The sequence below is a fragment of the Schistocerca americana genome, chromosome 1 (assembly GCF_021461395.2).
Source record: "Schistocerca americana isolate TAMUIC-IGC-003095 chromosome 1, iqSchAmer2.1, whole genome shotgun sequence".
NCBI lineage: Eukaryota > Metazoa > Arthropoda > Insecta > Orthoptera > Acrididae > Schistocerca > Schistocerca americana.
The window spans coordinates 519417423-519442202 of NC_060119.1; the positions used below are offsets into that span (position 1 = coordinate 519417423).

Consider the following 24780-nt stretch of genomic DNA (forward strand, 5'->3'; position numbering starts at 1 on the left):
TCATCTATTGACTTGGTGGTATAGTTTAACTAGCAGAGCTCTAGACTGCGAAACAAAACGAAGGAAGATTAGGGTTTAACGTCCCGTCGACAAGGAAGTCACTAGAGACGGAGCACAAGCTCGGATTGTTTCAAGGATGGGGAAGGAAACCGGCTGTGCCGTTTCAACGGAGCCATCCCGTCATTTGCCTGGAGCGATTTAGGGACATCACGGAAAACCTAAGCGACGGTCGCTGGACGCGTATTTGATCCGTCGTCCTGTCGAATGCGAGGCCAAATGCGCTGACCCCTATGCCATCTCGCTCGGACACAGACATAAGACACACCCGGATCTGATCCGAGAAGCGGATTGACGACCGCTGGTTTGGTACACCAGGCAGCCTGCGTCTGGTTTTAGGCAGTTTTCGACACTTGTTTAGTCGAATTATGGGTTTGTCTCCAATTTACATCTTAGAAAATACAATATGCAAAGATTTACACGATTCATGGAGAGACGTCCCTCACGACTTACTTCGTTTAGGTCACCTGTCGATTTTGCCGGTAGAAACGGCATTCGGTCACAAAAGTTAAATAAAATTAATTTTCGAGGTCATGAAAAACAGTGGACCATGTACGACCTAATAAACGCTAGGATTTCATGTTTCTTAACGTTGAATAAATGGATCATTCATGTTCCATGTATAAACATGGTATAAAGCAAAGATGCTGAAGATGATGTTTCTGCAAAAGGCGTCATGTGTAAGTGGCATAAGACGAAAGGGCGAGAAAGACTTCCCTGTTTATCAGTGAGTGCCGACGTGAATATAGTCGGATACCTTGCGTCCTTAACAGTACTTACATAGTAATGAGTTATTTTTGATCATTTTTGAAAAATGTGCGTGTTCATAATGGAGAGCCTATCCCCGTCGGTGTCACGCCGTAACGGTCAGTTACAATGGATGCCCTAATTTTCTCTTTGTGCTTTTCCTACCATAAAGATGATACAATCTGACGAAAACAGAGTGATTTACACTCACTTATTTGTAAAATATCTTGAACATTTGCTGCAGGAAACTGAAGTACGAGGTTTGTCCAGAAAGTAAGTTCCGATCGATCGCAAAATGGAAACTACTGGGAAAATCCAATAAAGCTTTGCACAGATGTGTTGGGCAGTGTCTCTAATATGTCCAGCGATCGTGTCGCGTGGCTTTTTTCAGTTTTGAGTGAACAGTGAGTACGTAAAGATGCTTAGGGAATAGTGTCTCCCCCCAATTATGAGGGCCGGGTTAGAGATTTCGCCTGTGTCATGCAGCCCACATAACACAACTGTCGTGCAGTTCCTTCTTCAAGCCAATTCTCGGCCGCACACTGCAGGGGCAATGCAGCGTTTCTGATAAAAAGTGTTTGATCACCCACAATACAGTCCGTAATTGCCCCCCCCCCCCCCCCCTGATTCTCATCTCTCCTCTCTAGAACCGATGGCTATGAAGACAACTTTTTTCCACAGACAACGAGCTGCAGACCAGTGCAGATAACTGGCCGAAAGCACAGGCGGCTGCTTTCTATGACGAGGATATTGGAAAGTTGATAGAACACTACGACAAAACTCTAAGTCGGAGCGGTGACTATGTAGAGAAGTAGGTGGAAGGTGTACCTAACTGTTGCAAATAAAACGTTTCTGGTTTCCATTGTGGTTTCCATTTCGCTACCGATCGGAACTTAAATTCTGGATAACCCTCGCATAAGGTCAGGCGCACATACGGACGCAGGCGACGACGGAGTGTGGGATAGTAGGGCGCAGACGTTCCGTGATTCACAGGGTTCCGCACGGCGGCGCGAGTGGAAAGTAAGACACCAACAATAGTGCGCCTACTTCCAGGGAGGGTTGACAAAAATACGGAACACCGCGAGAAATGTGTGCTAGCCAAGCCTACTGGTTTCACTGTTGTATTTGACCACGGACAGCACCTGCGCAATGTCCTCAATGCGTTGCAAGTGTCAGTTGTAGTCAAAATGGTGTTCTCTGTAGTTGTGAGTGCGTTATGTCGGAGCTAAGTGAATTCGAACATGGGCGAATAGTTGGTACTCGTATGTTGTATGCTTCCGTAACCAAGTTTGGTGTCTTAAGAGGCACCGTATCGAAGATTTATTCTGTATACAGGGATGGCGGGAAAACTTCATCCGCTGAATTACAAAACGGGTGGAAGTGAGTGAACGTGACAGAGGATTATAGAAAAAGCCTGTGGGATGAATGTCGCATTCCCGAACCCTGTCAGCACTAACACAGCACGAAAGGAGCTCCGTAAGCTTGAACTGTACATCGAGCTGGAATTCCATAATCACTCATTAGTGTTGCGAATGCCCGTAACAGGAAAACGTGGTGCTGAAACCATAAAACATGGACTTTGGACCGGTGGAAAAAAGTCATTCGGTCGAATGAGTCTTACTGCACACTGTTTCCAACTTCTTGGTCAATTTACAGCGCAAAAGTGAAATATGGAGGTGGTTTGGCGAAGATTAGGGCAGCCATATGGTGGTATTCCATGGGCCCGTCGGGTACTGTGCAAGGTCGAAAGTCTTGTGGGTTATGTGGCGTCTTTGGCTGATTAGGCTCATTCCAAAGTAGAATGTCTATTTCCCACTGGTGATGCTGTATTCCAAGACGACAGGGCCCCCCGTCCACACAGCTCTCATCGTCCGCGACTGGTTTTGAGAGCACGATGGCGAATTGTCGCGTTTCACCTATCACAGTGACCAAGATCTAAATATTATTGAGCCTTTGTGATCTACGTTGGAGAAGACGGTGCGTGATCGCTATTCACCTACATCATCGTTAACTGAACTGTTTAGTAGGGTTGTGTTGTTGTGGGGGAGGAGACCAAACAGCGAGGTCATCAGTCTCATCGGATTAGGGAAGGACGGGGAAGGAAGTCGGCCGTGCCCTTTCAAAGGAACCATCCCGGAATTTGCCTGGAGCGCTTTAGGGAAATCACAGAAAACGTAAATCAGATGGCCGGACGCGGGACTGAACCGTCGTCCTCCCGAATGCGAGTGCAGTGTGCTAACCACAGCGCCATCTCGCTCGATATCGTTAACTGAAATTGTCCATATTTTGCAAGAAGAATGGTATAGGAGTCCTTTGAAAACTATACTGTACTTATCCGTTCCGAGACAACTGGAAGCTGTTTTGAATGCCAGTGGGTTTTCTGTATCGTACTGGGCATGATAACGTGTTGTGTGCTTGGTGTTTCCACATTTTTGTCCATCCCCTGAATCTGCGCCACTCAGTGTTCGAGACATAATTTTTCCCATGAAGTAATATATTTGAAGTTGTTTCGCAACCAGAAGCATCTACATCAGCATAACTGCCCCCTTCGATTTCAACTGCTGCACTTCACGTGTAACCCATAAACATTGTCAACAATTTTCCTTAGTTTTCCAAAGCCACTTACGTAATTCTTGTGGGTTTTTTATGCCAAGGCGTGAGAACAGCTAAATTTACAACTTGGTTATTTATTTGAAAAAATCGAACAAAACTTATCTCAAGAAAACAACCAACTTTTCTTCTCTGTCAGTTAGATTTGTGTACTACAAAGTTCAGAAAAAATAAATTTCTGCACGACTTCGGGAACTTGTGGAACTGACCCTGGTGTAATCGGAAGTAGTTGGTGAACCGTTAATAAGAAAACTCAAATGTGAAAGAGAATTTGCGGAGAGTTTCTGTACTATTCATATATCCATCCTCCTTTACTCTGAGTTTTTCCGTTTTGAAGTGCTATGCCATACTGTCACTACGTCCATTTCCTCATCAGAATGAGAGTACATATCGACGAGGAGGCCTGACAAACTGGCACTGTTCCATTTTTTTCATTATTGTAGGATTGGAAGCTCAGTGCTCGGACATCAAGTTTCTTAAGCAGTAGTAATACGTCTTGCACCTCAGAGAAACTGCCTTTGAAGATTTCAGTGTTTCTGAGCGCTGTTAAGTACAAACCGTCCAAAGTATATCAACATTTCCATAGGCCTCATGCTTCCTGGCGTATGAGTCTTGTAAACGTGAAGTCCCTGGTTCGACTCTCGCTAACACTAGACTTTCTTAAACGTCTGTCTGAATTCTGCATTTACTATCAAATATAAAATTTAATGTATAATGCTATCCCCACTGACAGGCGCTCGTGGCGCGGCTCCTGTTTCGAGCAGCCGTTTACCTGCACGACGACCAACCCCTTCACCACCATCGATCTGGTGCAACAAGAAACGTGATTCATCCAGCCAGATGACTCCACTGACCCACGATCAGATCTCGGTGATCACGCAGCCGCTGCAATCAATCGTAACTGACGCTGTCGCTGGGCCAACGTGGGAACAAGTAGGGACAGTTTTCTGTGGAGCCCAGTGTTCAACGATGTTTGCTGAACGCAGGCTTTGAAACAGCTGTGCCTGCTCCTCCAGTGTCAAATCTAGGACAGATCGCCGCCTGTGCTGTTTAGGGAGTTGTCACGCCTCCGATGAATGTTGCCACCCATCACCTTGTCGCCTACTCGTGGTTTCATTGTAGTTGAACTGCTTTCCGTAGACGCTCGCGACAGTAGCACACGGACAGCCGACCACCGTCGTCGTTTCCGAGATGTTCGTTCTAAGGCACCAAGCGATAAAATCTCGTCTTTGTCTAAGTCGCTTATGTCAGTGGGTTTCCCAATTTGCAGCCCGTATCATCGCTAGAATGATTTCCCATTCGTCTCTGCTCCGCTTACATACTTCCCTTACCGCATGACATGCCCGCAACGCCACCAGGCGCTATTGGTTCTCGCAGTGGGTGGTGGTCATAACGTTTTGGCTCTTCAGTGCAGTTATAAAATTCGTTAGTTGGCTTCCGAGTTAATTAGCACTGAAGTTAGCTAACCAGCCCTCACCCGCGACCATTCAAGTGGGCCTTCAGATACAATTAGAGTCAAAAATGGTTCCCCTAGAACTTAGAACTAGTTAAACCTAACTAACCTAAAGACAACACACACATCCATGCCCGAGGCAGGAATCGAAGCTGCGACCGTAGCGGTCGCGCGGTTCCAGACTGTAGCGCCTAGAACCACTCGGCCACCCCGGCCGGCACAATTAGTGTCAGTTGTTCTCATGGCGTAGATGACAGCCCACGAGACTGCTCAACCTTTGGATCACGTTCGATCCTTTCCACCGTCCCATGTCCAGTTTTTGCACCGTTCTCTCGTTTGGATTTAGGAAATCAAACGAAGAACACGTTTGGCGACACCGCCTCTCCGGGCCGCTTAATTAGTGGGTACAACGGCCTGACTGCTAAATTCAGTGCTAATTAACTCGGATACGGCCCATAACAATTATTTCTCAGCACAACATAGCCTGAAACACCCTTACAAGCTTTCCAGACTATTTCTGACCACCTAGTATATGTCTATATTCTATCCTCTATTTTTCTTCTATCTGTTCATACATAAATGACAGTTACCCACGCACTTTCTGTCAGTATGTTTGGTGTAATCTCATGTACTACAGTAGGGATAGTGATATGGTTTTCACCAATAGACAAACTCATTCACAAGGAATGTTACAATATATATAACTAATAACAATGTGTTTCGTGCAAATTAGCTGAAATATGATGAATTAAAAAGTCCCGTGGCGCTGTGAAAACGATGTCATTGCCATCTAGCATCCAGCAGGGTCACAGAATGATGTGTTTAGGTTTCTGTCTGTTGATAATATAGTAATAGCACCTGCTAAAAGTGGAAGTGAAAGAAGAAGAAGGGCTGTAATAGCAGAATGTCAGAACTCCTTGGAGCTGCGCAAGGCTGCTCGAATGCAGTGGCTGGACGGTGTGAGCTACCACTACTGGGAAGCCCGCGTGAGCGATCACTGACGGGCTGGCACGAGCTGCCACTACGTGGAGGGCGGCAAAAACTACAGCTGACTTCCTAAACGATCTGCGGCACAGACATTAGGCTGACAGTAATAGATTTTTTTTGTATGAGTTAGTGTTTGATGGGTGTGAAGGGAAATGTGATAAAAAGGTCAAACAGAAAATGTAGCTTACAATGGACTGACGCTGCATTTAGGATGCGGGCAAGTGGCCACAGCTCACTCGGTGGCCAGCAGCTCACAGCTGCCATCGTTGGCACAATCTGTTACTCCAGCGCCAATTAAATATGGAACTTATAACATTTGTACCTTCTGACAACCTACTAGGCATGTGGTGCTTAAAACGTTTGAGTTATATAAAAGTGTTGATACTGAGTTACCTAATTTAGCCCGCCCGGGTAGCCACACGGTCCAAGGCGCTGCTTTCCCAGTGAGAAGGAGTGCCGGTCCCCGGCACAAATCCGCCCTGTGTATTAGTGTCGAGGTCCGGTGTGCCGGCCAGCCTGTGGATGGTTTTTAAGGGGGTTTCCATTTGCCTCGGCGAATGCGGGCTGGTTCCCATTATTCCGCCTCAGCTACACTGTGTCGGCGATTGCTGCACAAACACCGTTTCCACGTACGCGTACACCGTAATTACTCTACCACACAAACATTTGGGGTCACACTCGTCTCGTATGAAACGTTCCCGGGTGGGAAAGAGGGGTTGTCCATTGGGATCTGAACCGCACAATAACCCTGGGATCGGTGTGGGGCAGCGGTGGGGTAGCTGGAATCCTGTGGTCTGTTGTCGGGTTGTGAACCATTGAGGGCTACGACGGGACGAAGCCTCTCCGTCCTTTCTAGGTCTCCGATTCAATACAAAACAATAGCTAATGTGGCTCTCTGAATTATAATCATAACTCTACACAGTGCCTCATGATCAAGATCTCCACTGCGCCAGGTTAGTCATCCAGCTGTAGACAGCCAGGGCAGGTCACTAACACACTGTAATGTTCACCTAAGAGTAAGGCAGTTCGTATATCTGCATCAAATTTGAATTTAAATTCACGTGATTACCAATTACAAACAAAAATATGTTATTCTTACCAAAAGTAATGCTTCGATGGGTAAGGCTTGGTATAGTCTGATGTAACAATATGCATCACGGTAGTTGCTGGAAGTAGCATTGTTTAAACGTCTCTAAGTAGTGGCTGGTACGCTTGCTGCGGCGTAAAGCGTATGTGCGCCTGTGTGCACAAAGCACTCCGCCTTCAGGCCACAAGTGGCCCATCGGGACCATCCGACCGCCGTGTAATCCTCAGCTCAGGATGCGGACAGGAGGGGCATGTGGTCAGCACACCGCTCTCCCAGTCGTGATAATGGTTTTCTTTGACCGGAGCCGCTACTATTCGGTCGAGTAGCTCCTCAGTTGGCATCACGAGGCTGAGTGCATCCAGAAAAATGGCAACAGTGCATGGCGGCCCGGATGGTCACCCATCCAAGTGCCAGCCACGCCCGACAGCGCTTAACTTCGGTGATCTGACGGGAACCGGTGTATCCACTGCAGCAAGGGCGTTAATGGCGTATTTTTGTCAAATACTAGAATTTGAAAGTTTGTGATCGAGTGCTGTGTGTTATTGTCCAGCAAATTTGTGACTCATCACATTTATCGTTATCAGTGAGAACCACACCCAATTCGTTATCAGTGAGAACCCTGCACAATTGTGACAAGTTCCCATCCTATAAACTGACGACATGTGAGCCCATGCGCGACTCGTGTTCGTGCCGTTTAACACATGAAATCTTGTCTTTGCGGTATCGCAGTCCCGTTTCTTATTCGATTTACTGGCGTCACTAAGTTGCTGGCCTGCCTGCTCGTGAGTGGCAGCAGCAGCGGTATCAATAAGAGCACTGTCGTACTATCTTTGGCGCGACCGCTAGTATTTCCGGGTCGTGGTGTGCAGAGAGTTCAGTCGGGATGGAGGTCCAGTAAGGTCCTGACAGCCAGTATTCGCTCGACCGTTTCTGGACCTCTTCAGTTGGTTATCTTGTGGGACGTGGATCGGTTCCTTCCTTGTGCAGAGATGTCTGTTGGCCAATGGGCAAGTGTTCCCTCTGCATGGTTGGGTCCGAGCCAGTGTCTCCGGATTGTCGTGTGTCTGAGTTGTGAAGGGACATCGAGGGAGTTGGGACGGAGCAGCAGTGAGGTCCACACAGCCATGACTCACCCGTCCGTTGCCGACACATATGACTTGAGTGGGGGCAACCTTGGTTGGTCGTTCGTTTCATTGGACGACGTGAATTTGGTCGCCGACTGCTTCCGGGTTCCCTGTGTGTCGACTTTTGATTCCTCCTAGCTGTTCTACAGTGACTGGTTTTAGTATTGTTCAAGTTATTTGTGGAAGTGTTTCGTGGAACTGTGTGTAGCTTGTGTGGTTTTGACTCAGCAGTTATTTTAATGCTGTCTGCATGCTGGATTGAGTCGGTCAGTTGTGACAGAGTAGCGAGGATGTCTCTGTGGCGCGAGTTCAGGCCTGGGCAACTGGTGGCGTGCATGTGCGGTTGGATTTGTGTGGCGCTAGCTGCGAGAGCTACAAAGTTCGTCGCCCATCGAACGTGGACACTGAAGTTGAGTGATCAGTTAACCTGTTACGAAACCTCACTGCTGTGACATGTCTTCGTTCATTGCCGGTTGTTGCTTTCTGGGCCGTTCCCACAAGCAGCAACGTATGATGTGTTGGAGTCAGCGAAATTCTGCAGCTGTCTTCCTGTATGGTGTTTAACTATTGAATTGCTAGATACTTATCAGTGAAGTGCAGCAGCGGTATCTTCTGCCTTGTGGCCGTTAACGTTCCAGTTGCCTTCCTTGGTCATTAGCGTAGTTTCTCGGCAGTGTGTTTTTCCTCACTGTGTTGATGCTGTCTGGCATGGTGTGTAGTTCGACAGCCTTTGGTGTTGTTCATATTTTTGGGTGGTTGTTGTGTCTTGACTGTATTTACACGCCTATTTCCAAGACGTAGTGTTGCTGGTATCTTCGTCCTCTCTGATTTTTCCGTTGCCGTTCTGTTGGTCTGGCGGAAGGGAATTGATTAGGTTGTTGGTCGGTCCTCCAGCCATCACTGGGTCGGGTTGCCATCCGATTATTTAGTATTACACTTGGCTGCCTGTCTCACCTAAACTTGTTTTAGAGTTACCTTCTCAGGCCGACCCTTAGAGCACTTGTGAGCACCACTGTTCTGTTGTTTTAGATTGTGATTTTCTTTTAGTGTGAAGTACTGTGCGAGGCCTTCAGCCGTCTATTAGTTTAGTTTGTTTTAATGTTAAGATAAGGCCTTCAGCTGTCTGAAATTAAAACTTTGAAGATCTTACTTAAACTAATTTAAAAAAAAAGGGGGATTTTGTCCACTGGAAATCCTTATTATTATCTAGGCCGTAAGCCTTGAGTTGTTCTACGTTCAGTATGTGGCCTTCAGCTGAACTTTACATGAAATATTTTAAGATAAGGCCTTCAGCTGTCGTAAAGTAAAATTTGAAAAGTCACTTGTTTAAAACCCTTTAAAATTTTCTTGTCTATCTGAAATTCTCTTATCCAGGCCTTAAGCCCTCAGTTCTTCTATCTCCAGTGTGTGGCCTTCAGCCGAGTTTATATGTAAAATTTTGTAACTAAGGTCTTCAGCAATTTTAAGGCAATTTTAATAACGTGCTCGGGCCTTCAGCTGTATTGTTTTTGAATGCTTTTAATGGCATGTGTGATTAAGTGTTTTAGGAAAATGAAGTTTTTATGTATTATGCAACTGACTGATTTTGGCCCCTTTCCACAACTATAGCCTGATCTGCTCTGTCCCGCAAACCATATGTGAACAAGGTTACTTTCTGACCCGGAATGTGTTAATTAAATGAGTTTATCTACTGTGGCAGCGACGGTAGAACGAAGGGAAGATCGGCCTTAGGTGTGGGAGCTTACAAATGTTTGTTATTTAACATTTTGATTTGATAAGAAATGTAGAATGCAAATGAAAGTCGAAAAAGTTGATGCTGGAGCGAAGCGACACTGAGACTTTGTTACTTGATGATTGATGGACACATATCTAGCTACCGCTGTCTGTGTAAAATTCTTGGAACGGTTTGTACATAACAGCGCTCGGGAACATTCAGATCTTCAAAGGGGATCTTTTCGAGTTTTTGGAGGATTATTTCGTAGCCTGAAGCAAGTGATGGCCCGGTGATGAGCTTCAAGTCGTAGAAGGATGAAGAACATCGAAGGACTCGTTCGGAAGGTAGGATTCATAAGATCAGCCAGTGCTTCGCAAGACAACACAGCGCAATGCTGGCACAAAACATCTCCCAACGTGCGTTCAGACTACGATGCGCGGTTTTTCCTGTGCTGCCGTACCCTGTATCGCGGTGTCGTGACAGGTCCGCGAGAAACTCCAGCCACAATAGACACGATGCTAGTGGTCGGAGATCATCCGAAGGGGGGCCCGAGTTCTCGCAGTCGGCGCGCCAGCTGCGGCCTGGTGAGGACGGCGGCGCGCAGGGCGTCCACGAGGGCGTCGGCCTGGAAGAAGGGCGGGAAGGGCGCGTCCTCGAGGGCGAGCACGTGCACGCGGCCCGCGGCGTCGCCGGCGACGAGCCCGCGGCCCGTCGGCGTGAAGAGCAGCTGCGTGCAGAGGCCGGCAGTCGTGGCGGAGGCGGGGCTGGGCGCGGCGCGGCGCAGGTCCCACAGGAAGAGGGCGGGCGCGGCGGCGGCGGCCAGCAGCGTGGCGTGCGACGGAGACCAGCAGGCCGCCTGCAGCGGCGCGCCGTGCCGCAGCGTGGCCAGCGCCTGCCACGCGCCCTGCCGCCACACGCGCACGCACCCGTCCCCGCCCGCCGTCAGCAGCACCTGACACCGGCCACAACCAGCACAAAAATGGCTCTGAGCGCTATTGCACTTACCATCTGAGGCCATCAGTCCCCTAGAACTTAGAACTACACTACTCGCCATTAAAATTGCTACACCAAGAAGAAATGCGGATGATAAACGGGTAATTATTGGACAAATATATTATACTAGAACTGACATGTGACTACATTTTCACGCAATTTGGGTGCGTAAATCCTGAGAAATCAGTACCCAGAACAACCACCTCTGACCGTAATAACGGCCTTGATACGCCTGGGCATTGAGTCAAACAGAGCTTGGATGGCGTGTACAGGTACAGCTGCCCATGCAGCTTCAACACGATACCACAGTTAATCAAGAGTAGTGACTGCCATATTGTGACAAGCCAGTTGCTCGGCCACCATTCGCCAGACGTTTTCAATTGGTGAGAGGTCTGGAGAATGTGCTGACCAGGGCAGCAGTCCAACATTTTCTGTATCCAGAAACGCCCGTACAGGACATGCAACAAGCTGTCGTGCATTATCCTGCTGAAATGTAGGGTTTCGCAGGGATCGAATGACGCGTAGAGACACGGGTCATAACACATCTTAAATGTGACGTCCACTGTTCAAAGTGCCGTCAATTCGAACAAGAGGTGACCGACACGTGTAACCAATGGCACCCCATACCATCGCGCCGGGTGATATGCCAGCATGGCGATGACGAATACACGCTTCCAATGTGCATTCACCACGATGTCGCCAAACACAGATGCGACCATCATGATGCTGTAAACAGAACCTGGATTCATCCGAAAAAATGACGTTTTGCCATTCGTGCACCCAGGTTCGTCATTAAGTACACCATCGCAGGCGCTCCTGTCTGTGATGCAGCGTCAAGGGTAACCGCAGCCATGGTCTCGGAGCTGACAGTCAATGTTGCTGCAAACACCATCAAACTGTTCATGCAGATGGTTGTTGTCTTGCAAACGTCCCCATCTGTTGACTCGGGGATTGAGACGTGGCTGCACAATCCATTACAGCCGTGCGGATAACATGCCTCGCATCTCGACTGCTAGTGATACAACGCCGTTGGGATCCAGCATGGCGTTCCGTATTACCCTCCTGAACCCACCGATTCCATATTCTGCTTACAGTCATTGGATCTCGACCAAAGCGAGCAGCAAATGTCACGATACGATAAACCGCAATCGCAATAGGCTACAATCCGACCTTTATCAAAGTCGGAAACGTGATGGTACGCATTTCTCCTCCTTACACAAGGCATCACAACAACGTTTCACCAGGCAACGTCGGTCAACTGCTGTTTGTGTATGAGAAATCGGTTGGAAACTTTCCTCATGTCCGCACATTGTAGGTGTCGCCACCGACGCCAACCTTGCGTGAATCCTCTGAAAAGCTGAGAGGTGGCATGAGCCCCCGCTCATATTTCTATCTTACTCTGAGTAATTCGATTCTCCTCTCTAATTGCATGCGGTGAAAAGTTGCTATTCCTTCACACACGGACTTCCCACGCAGCGTCTCTCGTCACCCGGGTGGTCTGGCGACAGGCTGACTCTGCTGATCTTGAAAGGGTTAAGCCGATGTGTGTGAGGGAATCGAGTGAATGCTTTCCAGACGCCGACATTGTCATAATAGCGCCAAAGACACGCCCGCAGGGGCTGAAGGAGCGGCTGGGCTAGAGGTTCCGTTACTTCGCAGAAACTTAGCGAAAACACTTTCTGGCTGGCTACCAGCGAGGCGTGGGAATGACTTGTGTACCCAGGCAGTCTTGGCGGGCGAATTCCCGCGTTTTCTGTAAAATCGTAACTGTGATTGGCTTGCTCAGGGCATAGCTCTGTGACGTAGCAACATCGGCGCAGAAATTGGCGCCAAGAATCTCCATTGGTGGAATGGTAGTGCTTCGGCAATAGAGTGGAATTTTCCGCCAGTTTTCGAGTTGCTGATTGGAACGTTTAACCACGGCCACTGTCGTGGGGGCGGGAATGTTCTGTGTTCGGTTTGTACGGGTGCTCTTGTGGTAGTCGGTTCTCGCCTTTCTGTCAGAGTAGGTTACAAGACTGAGCTCTCGCTGTTCTGGACAGCCTGCCTTCCGTTGGCTGTCTAATATACTTTTATTTGATTGTAACTGTTTAACGAAGTTGCTGAAGTTTCGACTTCAACGTAACTTTCCAAGTACAGTTGGCAATTGAGCGTTCTGCGTACAAGCGGCCTATGTTGTCTGTCTTGGGCAGTTTTGGCTAAAGTTGACTGTATCGGAGTTACTGTGTGACTTCGTTTGTTAAAATCAATCACTGTACCATCAGTGATTGTGTGGCGAGCCCTCTTCGTCTCCCTCAGAGGCGCATTTGTATTGATAGGAAGTCTTTAGTCTGGAACAACCAGACCAGGACAATTTGTTTTGGGCTATACTCGCGACATTATCATCACCACGACGGGACGTCGAAGCAACCAGCCATCGCTTCCGGTACGCCAGATCGTGTCCTTGCAGTTAAGAAGACAGCTTGGTAATGTATGTCCGCAGCACCGGCACACTAGGGAATTTGCACTGTGATAATCAGAGCTCAGCAGAGCGCGCCTGTTCGTCTTTTCTAACTTTGTTCTGTCTTGGGTGTTCACTGTCTGAGTTATCACTACCGTAGCAGCAATTAATGTTGAGTTGGCTGGGTGTTTCTCTTAAGATTTGAGTTGCAAGGAATTGGCTCCACATACCATTTCGTCATAAATGTCACAATCTAGTTTATGGACAACTTCACCTTCACAGCATTTATTTGAGTATCCAATTTGATCCAATTTGATGTATTGTAAATGTTTCATGTGTTTTTGTTTATGATTTTGAGTTTAGTCATAATAAATCAAATTGTTATTTTGGACAGAACTTTTATTCTGCTAATCGGTAGAGCAACCCTTTCATTTCTCACTATGTTACTGAAACTTTCCTTTATTTAATTAATGTCTATCAAATTAAATTATTGCAGGTGCCAAACTCTTTTCTACTCCACTTGCAGAGTCGATTACAGTCAGTTCGCGTTTCTTCTTAATCCATGTGCAACAGCAAAAGTAGGAGTTAGAAAAGGGGAGGCTTAGAGCATCATTTCCATATGAAGATTCGAGAAGAATTTAGTGTTAAATATACTGCTAGCCCCGGCACCTCGCAAAGCTAATCATTTGCATACCACAGCATCTTCTTCCTGTCGGTTAAATTTCGCGTCTGTAGCACTTCATCTTCGTGGTGTGGCAATTTTAATGGGCAATAATGTACTTAAACCTAACTAACCTAAGGACATCACACACGTCCATGCCCGAGACAGGATTCGAACCTGCGACCGTAGCGGTCGCGTGGTCCCACACTGAAGCGTCTAGAACCACTCAGCCACAACGGCCGGCCAACCAGGACAGTGTAACTGCCACTGCATCGAGCAGGATACGGTGGCCGGCGTGGTGTCACCAGTTTTCGTCCAAGCTGCGGGGCGAGTTCTTTTGCTTTTTCGGAAGCGGAAGTCGGCGATGACAGAATCGAGGAGCGCGTTCTACAATCTATCTCAAACAATTTTACAGAAATTATTTGGTAAATACATTTCGTTTTTCCTTCACATGTAGCTTTATATGTCAGCTTCATGATGATGTGCCCATCACTTCGTTAATGGTCGTAGTTATTGTAATATTTACGTGGAAGTAAGACACTTTACGAAAGTCGAAAATGATTTCAATGAAAAAATTTTGGGCTTAATGCACATTATACAATAAGTTGCTGCGTATGAAATTTGGCTAACATACTGAATGTTTCTTTAGACGTGGGTGGAAGTCTCTATCTGTCACCAATCTCGAGAAAATTGATCTGATGCAGCACACTCATTTGCGATCGCACCGCGCTAGCAATAAAACCAGAGTGAAACATCCGTAACATTCCTCATATTTCACATATAGGTAGAAGTTTGGTTTGTCGGGCGCTCAACTGCGCGGTCATCAGCGAAATACGCATACAGTTAGAGATGTCGAAATGACATTTCTGCAAATGATAGCACACAGAGACGAGAGCATTTTGCTGTATCGTTGTTATGCAAAACTTCGTTGTCTTCCGTGCTATTCGACTAACTACACAGTTTTTCGATGAAAGAATGTAATTGTTACTGGCCATCGGTAGCTGGTGAAACGAGAAGTGCTATGCGTTTTGGAACAATACGACTGAATAAATTAAACGTTTATTTTGCACTGAGGATGAGCTTTTTCATAAGACACTGACCTTACTTTTCCTCAGTTTTTCTCTTAATAAACCACTGTTTCAGAACCTTCTCGCAGCTGCGTCTGCACAAAATGTTATTGAGGTGAGACTATGTAAACTCCGCTGTGTTTTCCCAAAAGAAGCAAATTTTAATATGGCGAGAAGAGGAATGTGTTGGTTTTACTCAAAATTAGCCCCTCGTGACACTTTTCTGAAAGTTACAAATGGTTAACACGCTAAGGGAAAATAAATCGCCGCATTTTCGGAGGAATTCTTTTTGGATATTAACCGAAGCAGAGGTGACAAATCTTTTTGGATGCTAACCATGCAAATGTGGGCTTCTAGGGGTACCACTTAATATTTACAAAGCAAATGAGTACAGGCTTCGGTTGAGAACAGCAGTTCCCCTCCCAGCGCTCGGCGTTTCCCCTACAGCGCCTGCCCGCACCACAACCACTCTCCCCACGCGTATCCTGTCATCTGTGCAACTACTGCCCGTGGTATTTCGTGAGGATCCTACATTGGTATGAGCACTCGGCCAGCAACCAGCCGTTACCGAAACCCAGGGCGCAACTGCAGCATTATGCAATGGAAACTACACTATCTGATCGAAAGCATCTGGACATCTATCAGCGGAGATTAATACGAGGTGTGTCCACTCTTCACCTTCATGATTGCTTGAACTGTGCTAGGGACATTTTCAATTAGGAGTCATAATGTCCGTGGAGCAAGACCCTACCATCATTGGCAAAGACATCAAGCACTTCTTTTACTACCGCAGGTCCCAAGGAAGCCCAGGTGAATGGCTCACACGTCATAATACTGTCCCCACTGACCAGTGTCTGTAGTACGGTGCCTGCCTCGAGCAGCCGTTCATCATAATTCAACCCAAAGGTGTTCGAGTGGCTTCACGTCGGTGCTCTCGACAAGCCAGTCCATTTCAGGAATTTTATTCTCCACAAACCGTTGCCTCATAGATGCTATTTTATGACAGGATACTTTGTCACGCTGGCACAAATAACATCATCTCTGAATTCTTCCTCTACTCTTCTATTCTTACTTTGTGACCATTAGCAAAATGATGGGCACATCATGATGAAATGTAAAGATATAAGGAACGCAAAAACGAATTTATTTACCGAATAGTTTCTGTAAAATCATTTCAGAAAGACTGCAGGGGGGCCGCCTCGTTTCTGTAATCACTGCGCATCTACAACTGTCCGAAAGCGGGCAACGGATGTTCAGCGATTCGAACGAAAATGGGACGCTGCACAGCGGCCACCGTATCCCACGCGGACCGTATTGACGGTCCGGCAGGAGCATACGGAGGCGCAGCTCAAATTCGCGAACTGCTCACTAGAAATATGGAACTTCTATCAATGTGTTCCGCAAGAGCTACACCACGCTTTAATTTTTTTTTTTTTTTTTTTTTTTTTTTTTTTTTTTTTTTTTTTTTTTTAGCGGCAACAAATTATTAAGGCGACTCACGGAGAATTCACGACAACGAATTTTCTGACGACGTTATCGAATTTTCGAAGAACGCGAAACTTTTTCGTTATTAAATTTAGGTGAACACATTAACCGAATGAAATCTTAAGAAGACATCAAATTTTCATCTGCTCCAAACCGAAACTCTGTCAGGCTTTTCTAATACGAGATACTTTCAGTTAAATATGACGCACTATGGTCTGCTAGCGCGTCAAGTACTAAGCCTCACCCGTATGGTTTTGTTACGAGAAGCGGATCGCTACGTTTATAATTAACCTGTCATGAATTTTTCTGATCCATCTACTTATTTACGACATAACAAAATATAACATTTATGCATGTGTATCGCAATGAGAAAACGTGTCTTTCTTAGGCCAACCAGTATTTGGAGGCATAGCTAAAGCAATACAAGAAAACGTTACTTCGGTATTGCAGCCATTAAATTGTAAACAGTAATATTTATTTTGTATCGTATAGACTGAATTTCTAACATGAACTTCATTTGGAGTTTGTTGCTGAGAAGCTCTTTTCATTAAAATGTCGAAACTTACGAAAATTTTATTTTAAAATGAAACTATTTAACCATTGCAAATTGCGCACTTCAAACAAGCAGTTGAATCCGCCATTACTTCATTTCTACAGTGAAAATCGAAAAAGTCCAATGACATAATTTTCGTCGCTATGACAGATACCTGAAGTATCGTTCTTACTGTAACTATTGTAAATCTAATGACATAAACCGTATGCGACTACCTTGAAAAAAATCCGAGTCTTTAATAAAAACCAATATTTGCTGAGTGTCGGACTTTTCTCTCTGTGACAATAATTTCAAACATAATGACGAACCTCGTCATCAGCAGGTGAACCTACATTGGTAATCCGCTTACCGATAAAATGTTTTCCCCCCAAGACTTGCAAACTTCGGTATTTTTCCAGCTTCCTTTTATTTGTCGAACGTTTCCTTGCCCATCCACATAATAGCGTTTTTGTTTATGTTCAGAGCTGCATTCTATCCATTACATTGTTAACGGAGAGTAGAAGGCAGCCATTAAGTTTCTCAGTCTCAAAGTAGGCGCGTAATGCGCAAAGCATTTTTCTCGACTGACCTCGTACGGCAATCCCCTGACCAAGACAAGGACGAGGTCTTTTCCACTCATAACTTTCCCCGAACTTCTTTCCGATATTTTTCAGCTTCACACAACAGGTTACAAGAACAACAAACAAAATAAGAACTCCTGCAACAGCAGAAACGACAACAAAATAAAATCACAGACTGCAACGATCACACAGGACAGCAGTCTGCCAGACGTTGCAGTACACCACCAGCCACCAGCAAGAGGGTTGCCGTGCGCCACCGCCTCCGGCAGACACCTATGGTCTGAAGATGATCTTATAATAAGATCGAAACCGGTCACCACATTAAAAAAAATTTATGCCATCAAGACTGCTTCCCGTTTATTTATAATAATTATAGATCGCTGTTTCCTATAATATGAACTACGTTTTTTTAATTGTTTGAATTAGTCTTTTCTACTGAAATAATCATAGAGTTTGACTAGTGACACTATGCTAGTTTATGGGTCCCCATCATATTCTTCAAATATTAGAAAGAAAATTGGACTGTTATTGCTACTAAGGAAATCTGATATACAGGGTGTTACAAAAAGGTACGGCCAAACTTTCAGGAAACATTCCTCACACACAAATAAAGAAAATACGTTATGTAGACATGTGTCCGGAACGCTTAATTTCCATGTTAGAGCTCATTTTAGTTTCGTCAGTATGTACTGTACTTCCTCGATTCACCGCCAGTTAGCCCAATTGAAGGAAGGTAATGTCGACTTCGGTGCTTGTGTTGACATGCGACTCATTGCTCTACAGTACTACATTAAGCACATCAGTACGTAGATCAACAGGTTAGTGTTCATCACGAACGTGGTTTTGCAGTCAGTGCAATGTTTACAAATGCGGAGTTGGCAGACGCCCATTTGATGTATGGATTAGCACGGGGCAATAGCCGTGGCGCGGTACGTTTGTATCGAGACAGATTTCCAGAACGAAGGTGTCCCGACAGGAAGACGTTCGAAGCAATTGATCGGCGTGGGAAGACCTAGAGCGAATAGGAACCTGCAATGGACGAGGCAATTCTTCGTGCAGTTGACGATAACCCTAATGTCAGCGTCAGAGAAGTTGCTGCTGTACAAGGTAACGTTGACCTCGTCACTGTATGGAGAGTGCTACGGGAGAACCAGTTGTTTCCGTACCATGTACAGCGTGTGCAGGCACTATCAGCAGCTGATTGGCCTCCACGGGTACACTTCTGCGAATGGTTCATCCAACAATGTGTCAATCCTCATTAAGTGCAAATGTTCTCTTTACGGATGAGGCTCCATTCCAACGTGATCAAATTGTAAATTTTCACAATCAACATGTGTGGGCTGACGAGAATCCGTACGCAATTGTGCAATCACCTCATCAACACAGATTTTCTGTGAACGTTTGGGCAGGCACTGTTGGTGATGTCTTGATTGGGTCCCATGTTCTTCCACCTACGCCCAATGGAGCACGTTATCATGGTTTCATACGGGATACTCTACCTGTGCTGCTAGAACATGTGCCTTTACAAGTACTACAAAACATGTGGTTCATGCACGATGGAGCTCCTGCACATTTCAGTCAAAGTGTTCGTACGCTTCTCAACAACAGATTCGGTGACCGATGGATTGGTAGAGGCGGACCAATTCCATGGCCTCCGCGCTCTCCTGACCTCAACCCTCTTGACTTTCATTTATGGGGGCATTTGAAAGCTCTTGTCTACGCAACCCCGGTACCAAATGTAGAGACTCTTCGTGCTCGTATTGTGGACGGCTATGATAAAATACACCATTCTCCAGGGCTGCGCTGCATTACCGCATCAGGGATTCCATGCGACGGAGGGTGGATGCATGTATCCTCGCTAACGGGGGATTTCCAGTAACAAAGTGTTTGAAGTCACGCTGGTACGTTCTGTTGCTGTGTGTTTCCATTCCATGATTAGTGTGATTTGAAGAGAAGTAATAAAATGAGCTCTAACATGGAAAGTAAGCGTTTCCGGGCACAAGTCCACATAACATATTTTCTTTCCTTGTGTGTGAGGAATGTTTCCTGAAAGTTTGGCCGTACCTTTTGTAACATCCTGTATGTATGGAGTGTAAATAGTGTAAGTATGATTTTATTTACCTTTATTTGTGTTTTTAGATGTCAGTTACGATAGAAGCCCCTCATGTCCATATTAAGTTCTGCATTTCATCAGTAATATTTCAGTATTGGTTTAAGTAATGATCTTGAGTGTAGCTATTATTAGTATGAGGTTGGTGGAAATGTGCTTTCTATGATGACTGGTGTGTGCATTATTGGTAACGGCTGCTACACACAGCTCAGAGTGCCCTGATTCAGTTTGAATCCTGTCTGCTTTTCAAAGGGAAATATTAATGAAAGTAACTTCAATAACCAAATTCAATTTTCTTAAACATATATTTCCAAATTAATGTGCCCAATTGGCTGGGAATTGTTCATTTTTTTCATTTACATATTAATTTTACCATTTTTGTTAACCCCCAAGGTTAAAGTCTGTTTAGTTTTTCTGTTAATTTCACCATATTCAAAATTATAGTCCGATACCTTGATCCATTAGACACACGCACGGTCAAAATTTCTAAATCCTCTCAGAGGGTAACATTAGCTTGTTTCACGGCAGGCTAGTGCTATACGCCCTCTACTACTTCCGTCGTAGCTATCAATCCTAAAGTAATTTTGTATAGACTATAGCGAAGTTGGACGATGGAGTCTCGAGCGAAGTCGACTCACCCCAAAAATGATCCAATTCCTTCAGATCGGGACTCTCGATAGATTATTCCTTTCAGGCATGTTGTCCACAAACCATTGCCTCGCGTGATTTCCGTAAATCACTTCAGCCAAATGCCGGGACGGTCCCTTTGAAAGGGCACGGCCGCCTCCCTTCCTCATTCTTCCCTCAATCGTATGGGGCCGATGACCACGGTGTTTGGTTCCATTCGACAAACCAACCAACCAATCGTTGCCTCAAACATGCTGTTTTATAACAGGGTGATTTGTCCGAATCCTTCCTCTACTGCACGCACCACACAATGCTGTAAAATCTTCTCATATCCATCCACATTTAGAGTTTCTTTGAGCGCAATAACGGGACCAGACCACTGCAACAAAATACGTCCTCATACCGTACTGTACTTCACTGTTGCCACTACACATGATCAGAGGTAAAGTTCTCCAGACATTCCTCAAACCCATACCACTCCATCGGATTGCCATTGCTCCAAATCGCTCGTGTCCAGTGATCCACAGTCCACCACCGGAAACGTCGCTTAGCATTGACTACACAAATGTGTCGGTTATGTCCCTCATTCTTTCTAACACCCTACGCGCCTTCATTGTGCGACTCACAACTGATTCTGTGCGGCCCGCAAGTCATCACAAGTTGCGCTGGTTTGAATTCCCGCGCGTGCCTCTCGCTGCAGCGCGGCACTGTGAGTGACGCGACTGTGGTGCCGCCTAGTTGCAGCTGCGGCTTATCGGGTACATTTCTGGAGCTCTTACATCCAGCCTTCGGCTTGGAACAACCAAGAACTCAACTCGCTTCCCATGCAGGACGCTGCTCACCGTACCAATGCTGAGCTGTTACTTGGTCCGTGTCGATGACAGTGGCAGTTACCATCAGACATTAATGTTATTTCGTATACCGGTTGTGGCCAATACTGGGGAACGCTTGCATACAAGACTTCCAAATTGTAGGGCGCCGCTGCATGGGTTGACTAATGTTTTCATGCGGATGCTGTGGCGGTTTATTACATCTGAATAGGGGTCGATAGTATCTTTGTGTACCGTATTTTACGGGCTGTAAGACGCACTATTTTCTTCGAAAATTGTCTCCAAAATTTAGGTGCGTCTTATATTCGAATTTAATGTAAAGAGTCCAGTGTTTGATTTAAAATTCCCGCTAGTGTTAAAAATGACCATACATTCGACACCGAGTGAAACCTATCTCTGTCTGGCAGAAATGATAATTAATCGAAACCCTCAGTTGCCAACTGGTGTTGTTGATATACCTCAATGGGGACAGCTGAAAATGTGTGCCCCGACTGGCACTCGAACCCGCGATCTCCTGCTTACATGGCAGACGCTCTATCCATCTGAACTACCGAGGGCACAGAGGATAGCGCGACTGCAGGGACTTATCCCTTGCACGCTTCCCGTGAGACCCACATTCCCAACAGACCACAACCTACATTCATAATGTTCCTAATAGATATTTGCCCTTTCACTCCATTACTCGCGTCAACAAGGTGACGATTCCCCTAAGAGTTCGGGCAAAGTGAGCGCATTCGCACAGAAGAAGGTCAATGACCGGGTTGCCTTTAACTATATGAAGATAGTAAGTGTTCCCCATATAACCCTGGGTTCGGTGTGGGGCGGCGGAGGGGTGAAGTGGACTGCGGTAGTCGTCGTGGGGTTGTGGACCACTGCTGTTGCAGCGGGGACGGAGCCTCTCCGTCGTTTCTAGGTCCCCGGTTAACATACAATACACAATACAAGTGTTCCCCATTGAGGTGTATCAACAACAACTATTGGCAGCTGAGGGTTTCGATTAATTATCATTTCTTTCTAGAGAAGCTGCACGGTCATGATTGGTTTCTGTTCTTTGGGAACAGTTACTATCTTCCTATAGTTAAAGGCTACCCGGCCATTGACCTTCTTCTGTGCGAATGCGCACACTTTGCCCGAACTCTTACGAGAATCGTCACCTTAGTTGGCGCGAGTAATGAGTGAAAGGGCAAATATCTATTAGGAACATTACGAATGTAGGTTGTGGACAATTGGGAATGTGGGTCTCACGGGAAGCGTGCAAGGGATAAGTCCCTGCAGTCGCGCTTTCCTCTGTGCCCTCGGTAGCTCAGATGGATAGAGTGTCTGCCATGTGAGCAGGAGATCCCGGGTTCGAGTGCCGGTCGGGGTACACATTTTCAGCTGTCCATATTGAAGTATATCAGCAACACCTGTTGGCAGCTGAGGGTTTCGATTAATTATCATTTCTTTCTAGAGAAGCTGCACGGTCATCATTAGTATCTGTTCTTTAGGAACAGTTACTATCTTCATCCATCTGGCAGCTTTGGATTCAACTGACAGCAGCAGTGCACCGATGCGACGAACATGAGTTACGTGGATTAACACGCTTGCTGACACCGTCTACCTCCCGCCCCGCCATCACAAATGCAAAACACGGTCTAGCCTATGATGTCTCATTGCAGTCTACGGTGCCGGTGCAGCTCAATTGAAAGTGATTTGTGTTATCTGTAACAGTACAATATTTTTGTTAGTAGTTAGTTTCGTAATTGAAAAAAATAAAAGGAATTCATATGATCGGGCTATAATTTGAAAGTAACAGCATATTCAGAAGAACAGCCGGCCGTTGTGACCGAGTGGTTCTAGGCGCTTCAGTCTGGAACCGTGCGACGCTACTGTCACAGGTTCGAATCCTGCCTCAGTCATGGATGTGTGTGATGTCCTCAGGTTAGTTAGGTTTAAGTAATTCTAAGGTCTAGGGGACTGATGACCGCAGATGTGAAGTCCCACAGTGCTCAGAGCCATTTGAACCATTTTTTTATTTTTTTTATTTTCTTTTTTCAGAAGAACAGGGAAACAGAGCTGCTGAGCGGCATTTCGGCCCTCCGCCAACAGAAAAAAAAAACCATTCGCAATTGGCGAGCTAGTGAAGAAGAACTGAAAGAAAAAGAGGAAGAATAAATGCCCAGAGGACTGAATACAAAATGACCGAAACTAGAAGATGATGTATTGAAATAGATTCAAGGACACCGTCAAAATGGCATGGCAATTAATATAAAAATGATTCAGATACTCGCTCGAAAGCTAGCGCTAGAGTGGAACTTAACAGAGCGAACCAAAACTAAAATGCCTCACAAAACACCACAAGAGTGCGAAGAGAAAATATTACCTTTCCACCGCCTTATTATTCAACATTGAAAGAAAACCATTGTGGAACTAAGCCAAATAGCGAATTTGGACGTAACTTAGCTGACATTTGATGTGACGAGTAAGAGAACTGTTGCCATGAAAGGTGCTAAAACTGTAACTATAAAAACAAGTGGACATGGAAAAATGCGCTGCGCTACTGTCCTTTCATGTTGTGCTGACGGTACTATACTAATCCAATGATAATTTTCAATCGCAAAACAATGCCAAAACCTTCTGAAATACCATCAGGTGTTGTTGCTCATGTGCACGACAAGTGTTGGATGAACCAGGCTGGTATCAAATTATGGTTAACAGTGTGGGAGAGAAGGAAGAGTGCTTTATTGAAGAGTTCTCGTCTTGTGCCAGATCAGTTTAGTAATCATTTGTAAAATTCTGAGAGAGAGAAAAATGGTTCAAATGGCTCTGAGCACTATGGGACTTAACTTCTTAGGTCATCAGTCACCTAGAACTTAGAACTATTTAAACCTAACTAACCTAAGGACATCACACACATCCATGCACGAGGCAGGATTCGAACCTGCGACCGTAGCGGTCGCGCGATTCCAGACTGTAGCGCCTAGAACCGCTCGGCCACTCCGGCCGGCGGAAATACAGAGCTTGCTGTTATTCCAGGAGGGTTTACGTCACAATTCCAATCTCTTTATGTCTCGATAAATAAACTATTTAAAATGTATATAAGAGAGGAATGGAACAAATGGATGATGGATTAAACCCAACATGAATTCACGCCGAAGGGAGCTTTAAAACGACCAACAATCAATCAAGTGTGTCAGTGGATGAAGCAGTTCTCCTCTAGAGTGAGAGAAGACATTATTGTTAAATCTTTCGAGAAGTGCGGCATAAGTCACGCTCTCGATGGCAGTGAGGACCATTTTATACATAAAAGGACAACGATAACGATGAAGAGGAAGAAGAAGACGAAGAAAGCTCAGATGACGATTTTTAGGGATTGTGAAGGTCAGCTCGGTTTTATAAACTAAGATTTTTTTAGTCTGGCTTTGGAATCTAATAATAAAATGTTATTTTTTTAAAAAAAACTGCTCAAAAATTAAGGTGGCTCTTACGGTCCGTAAAATACGGTAAGCCACATTAACTGGGTTGTAGCTGGCTGAGATTTATCGGGAGTGACCCTTTTGAACAGTAGAATGGTGCTGAATTGTATTATATAGACAAGATATAATTTGGTCATTGTTTGAACTAGTTGATGGACATGCATTAGATCACGTTGTTCGTTGTTTGACTGTAGTGCAATATACTGTTCGGTCAGAATAT

At 45.6% G+C, this 24780-nt stretch overlaps 1 protein-coding gene across 1 annotated transcript in view; it reads right to left on the bottom strand.

Annotated features, from left to right (window-relative positions):
* Positions 1 to 10311: 10311 nt before the first annotated feature.
* Positions 10312 to 24780, bottom strand: part of LOC124570251 (dynein axonemal intermediate chain 4) — a 62304-nt gene continuing 47835 nt past the window's right edge. Inside the window, exon 5 of the mRNA XM_047131104.1 lies at positions 10312 to 10731. Within this exon, the coding sequence (XP_046987060.1) occupies positions 10312 to 10731 (420 nt within the window). The remainder of the gene's footprint in view (positions 10732 to 24780) is intronic.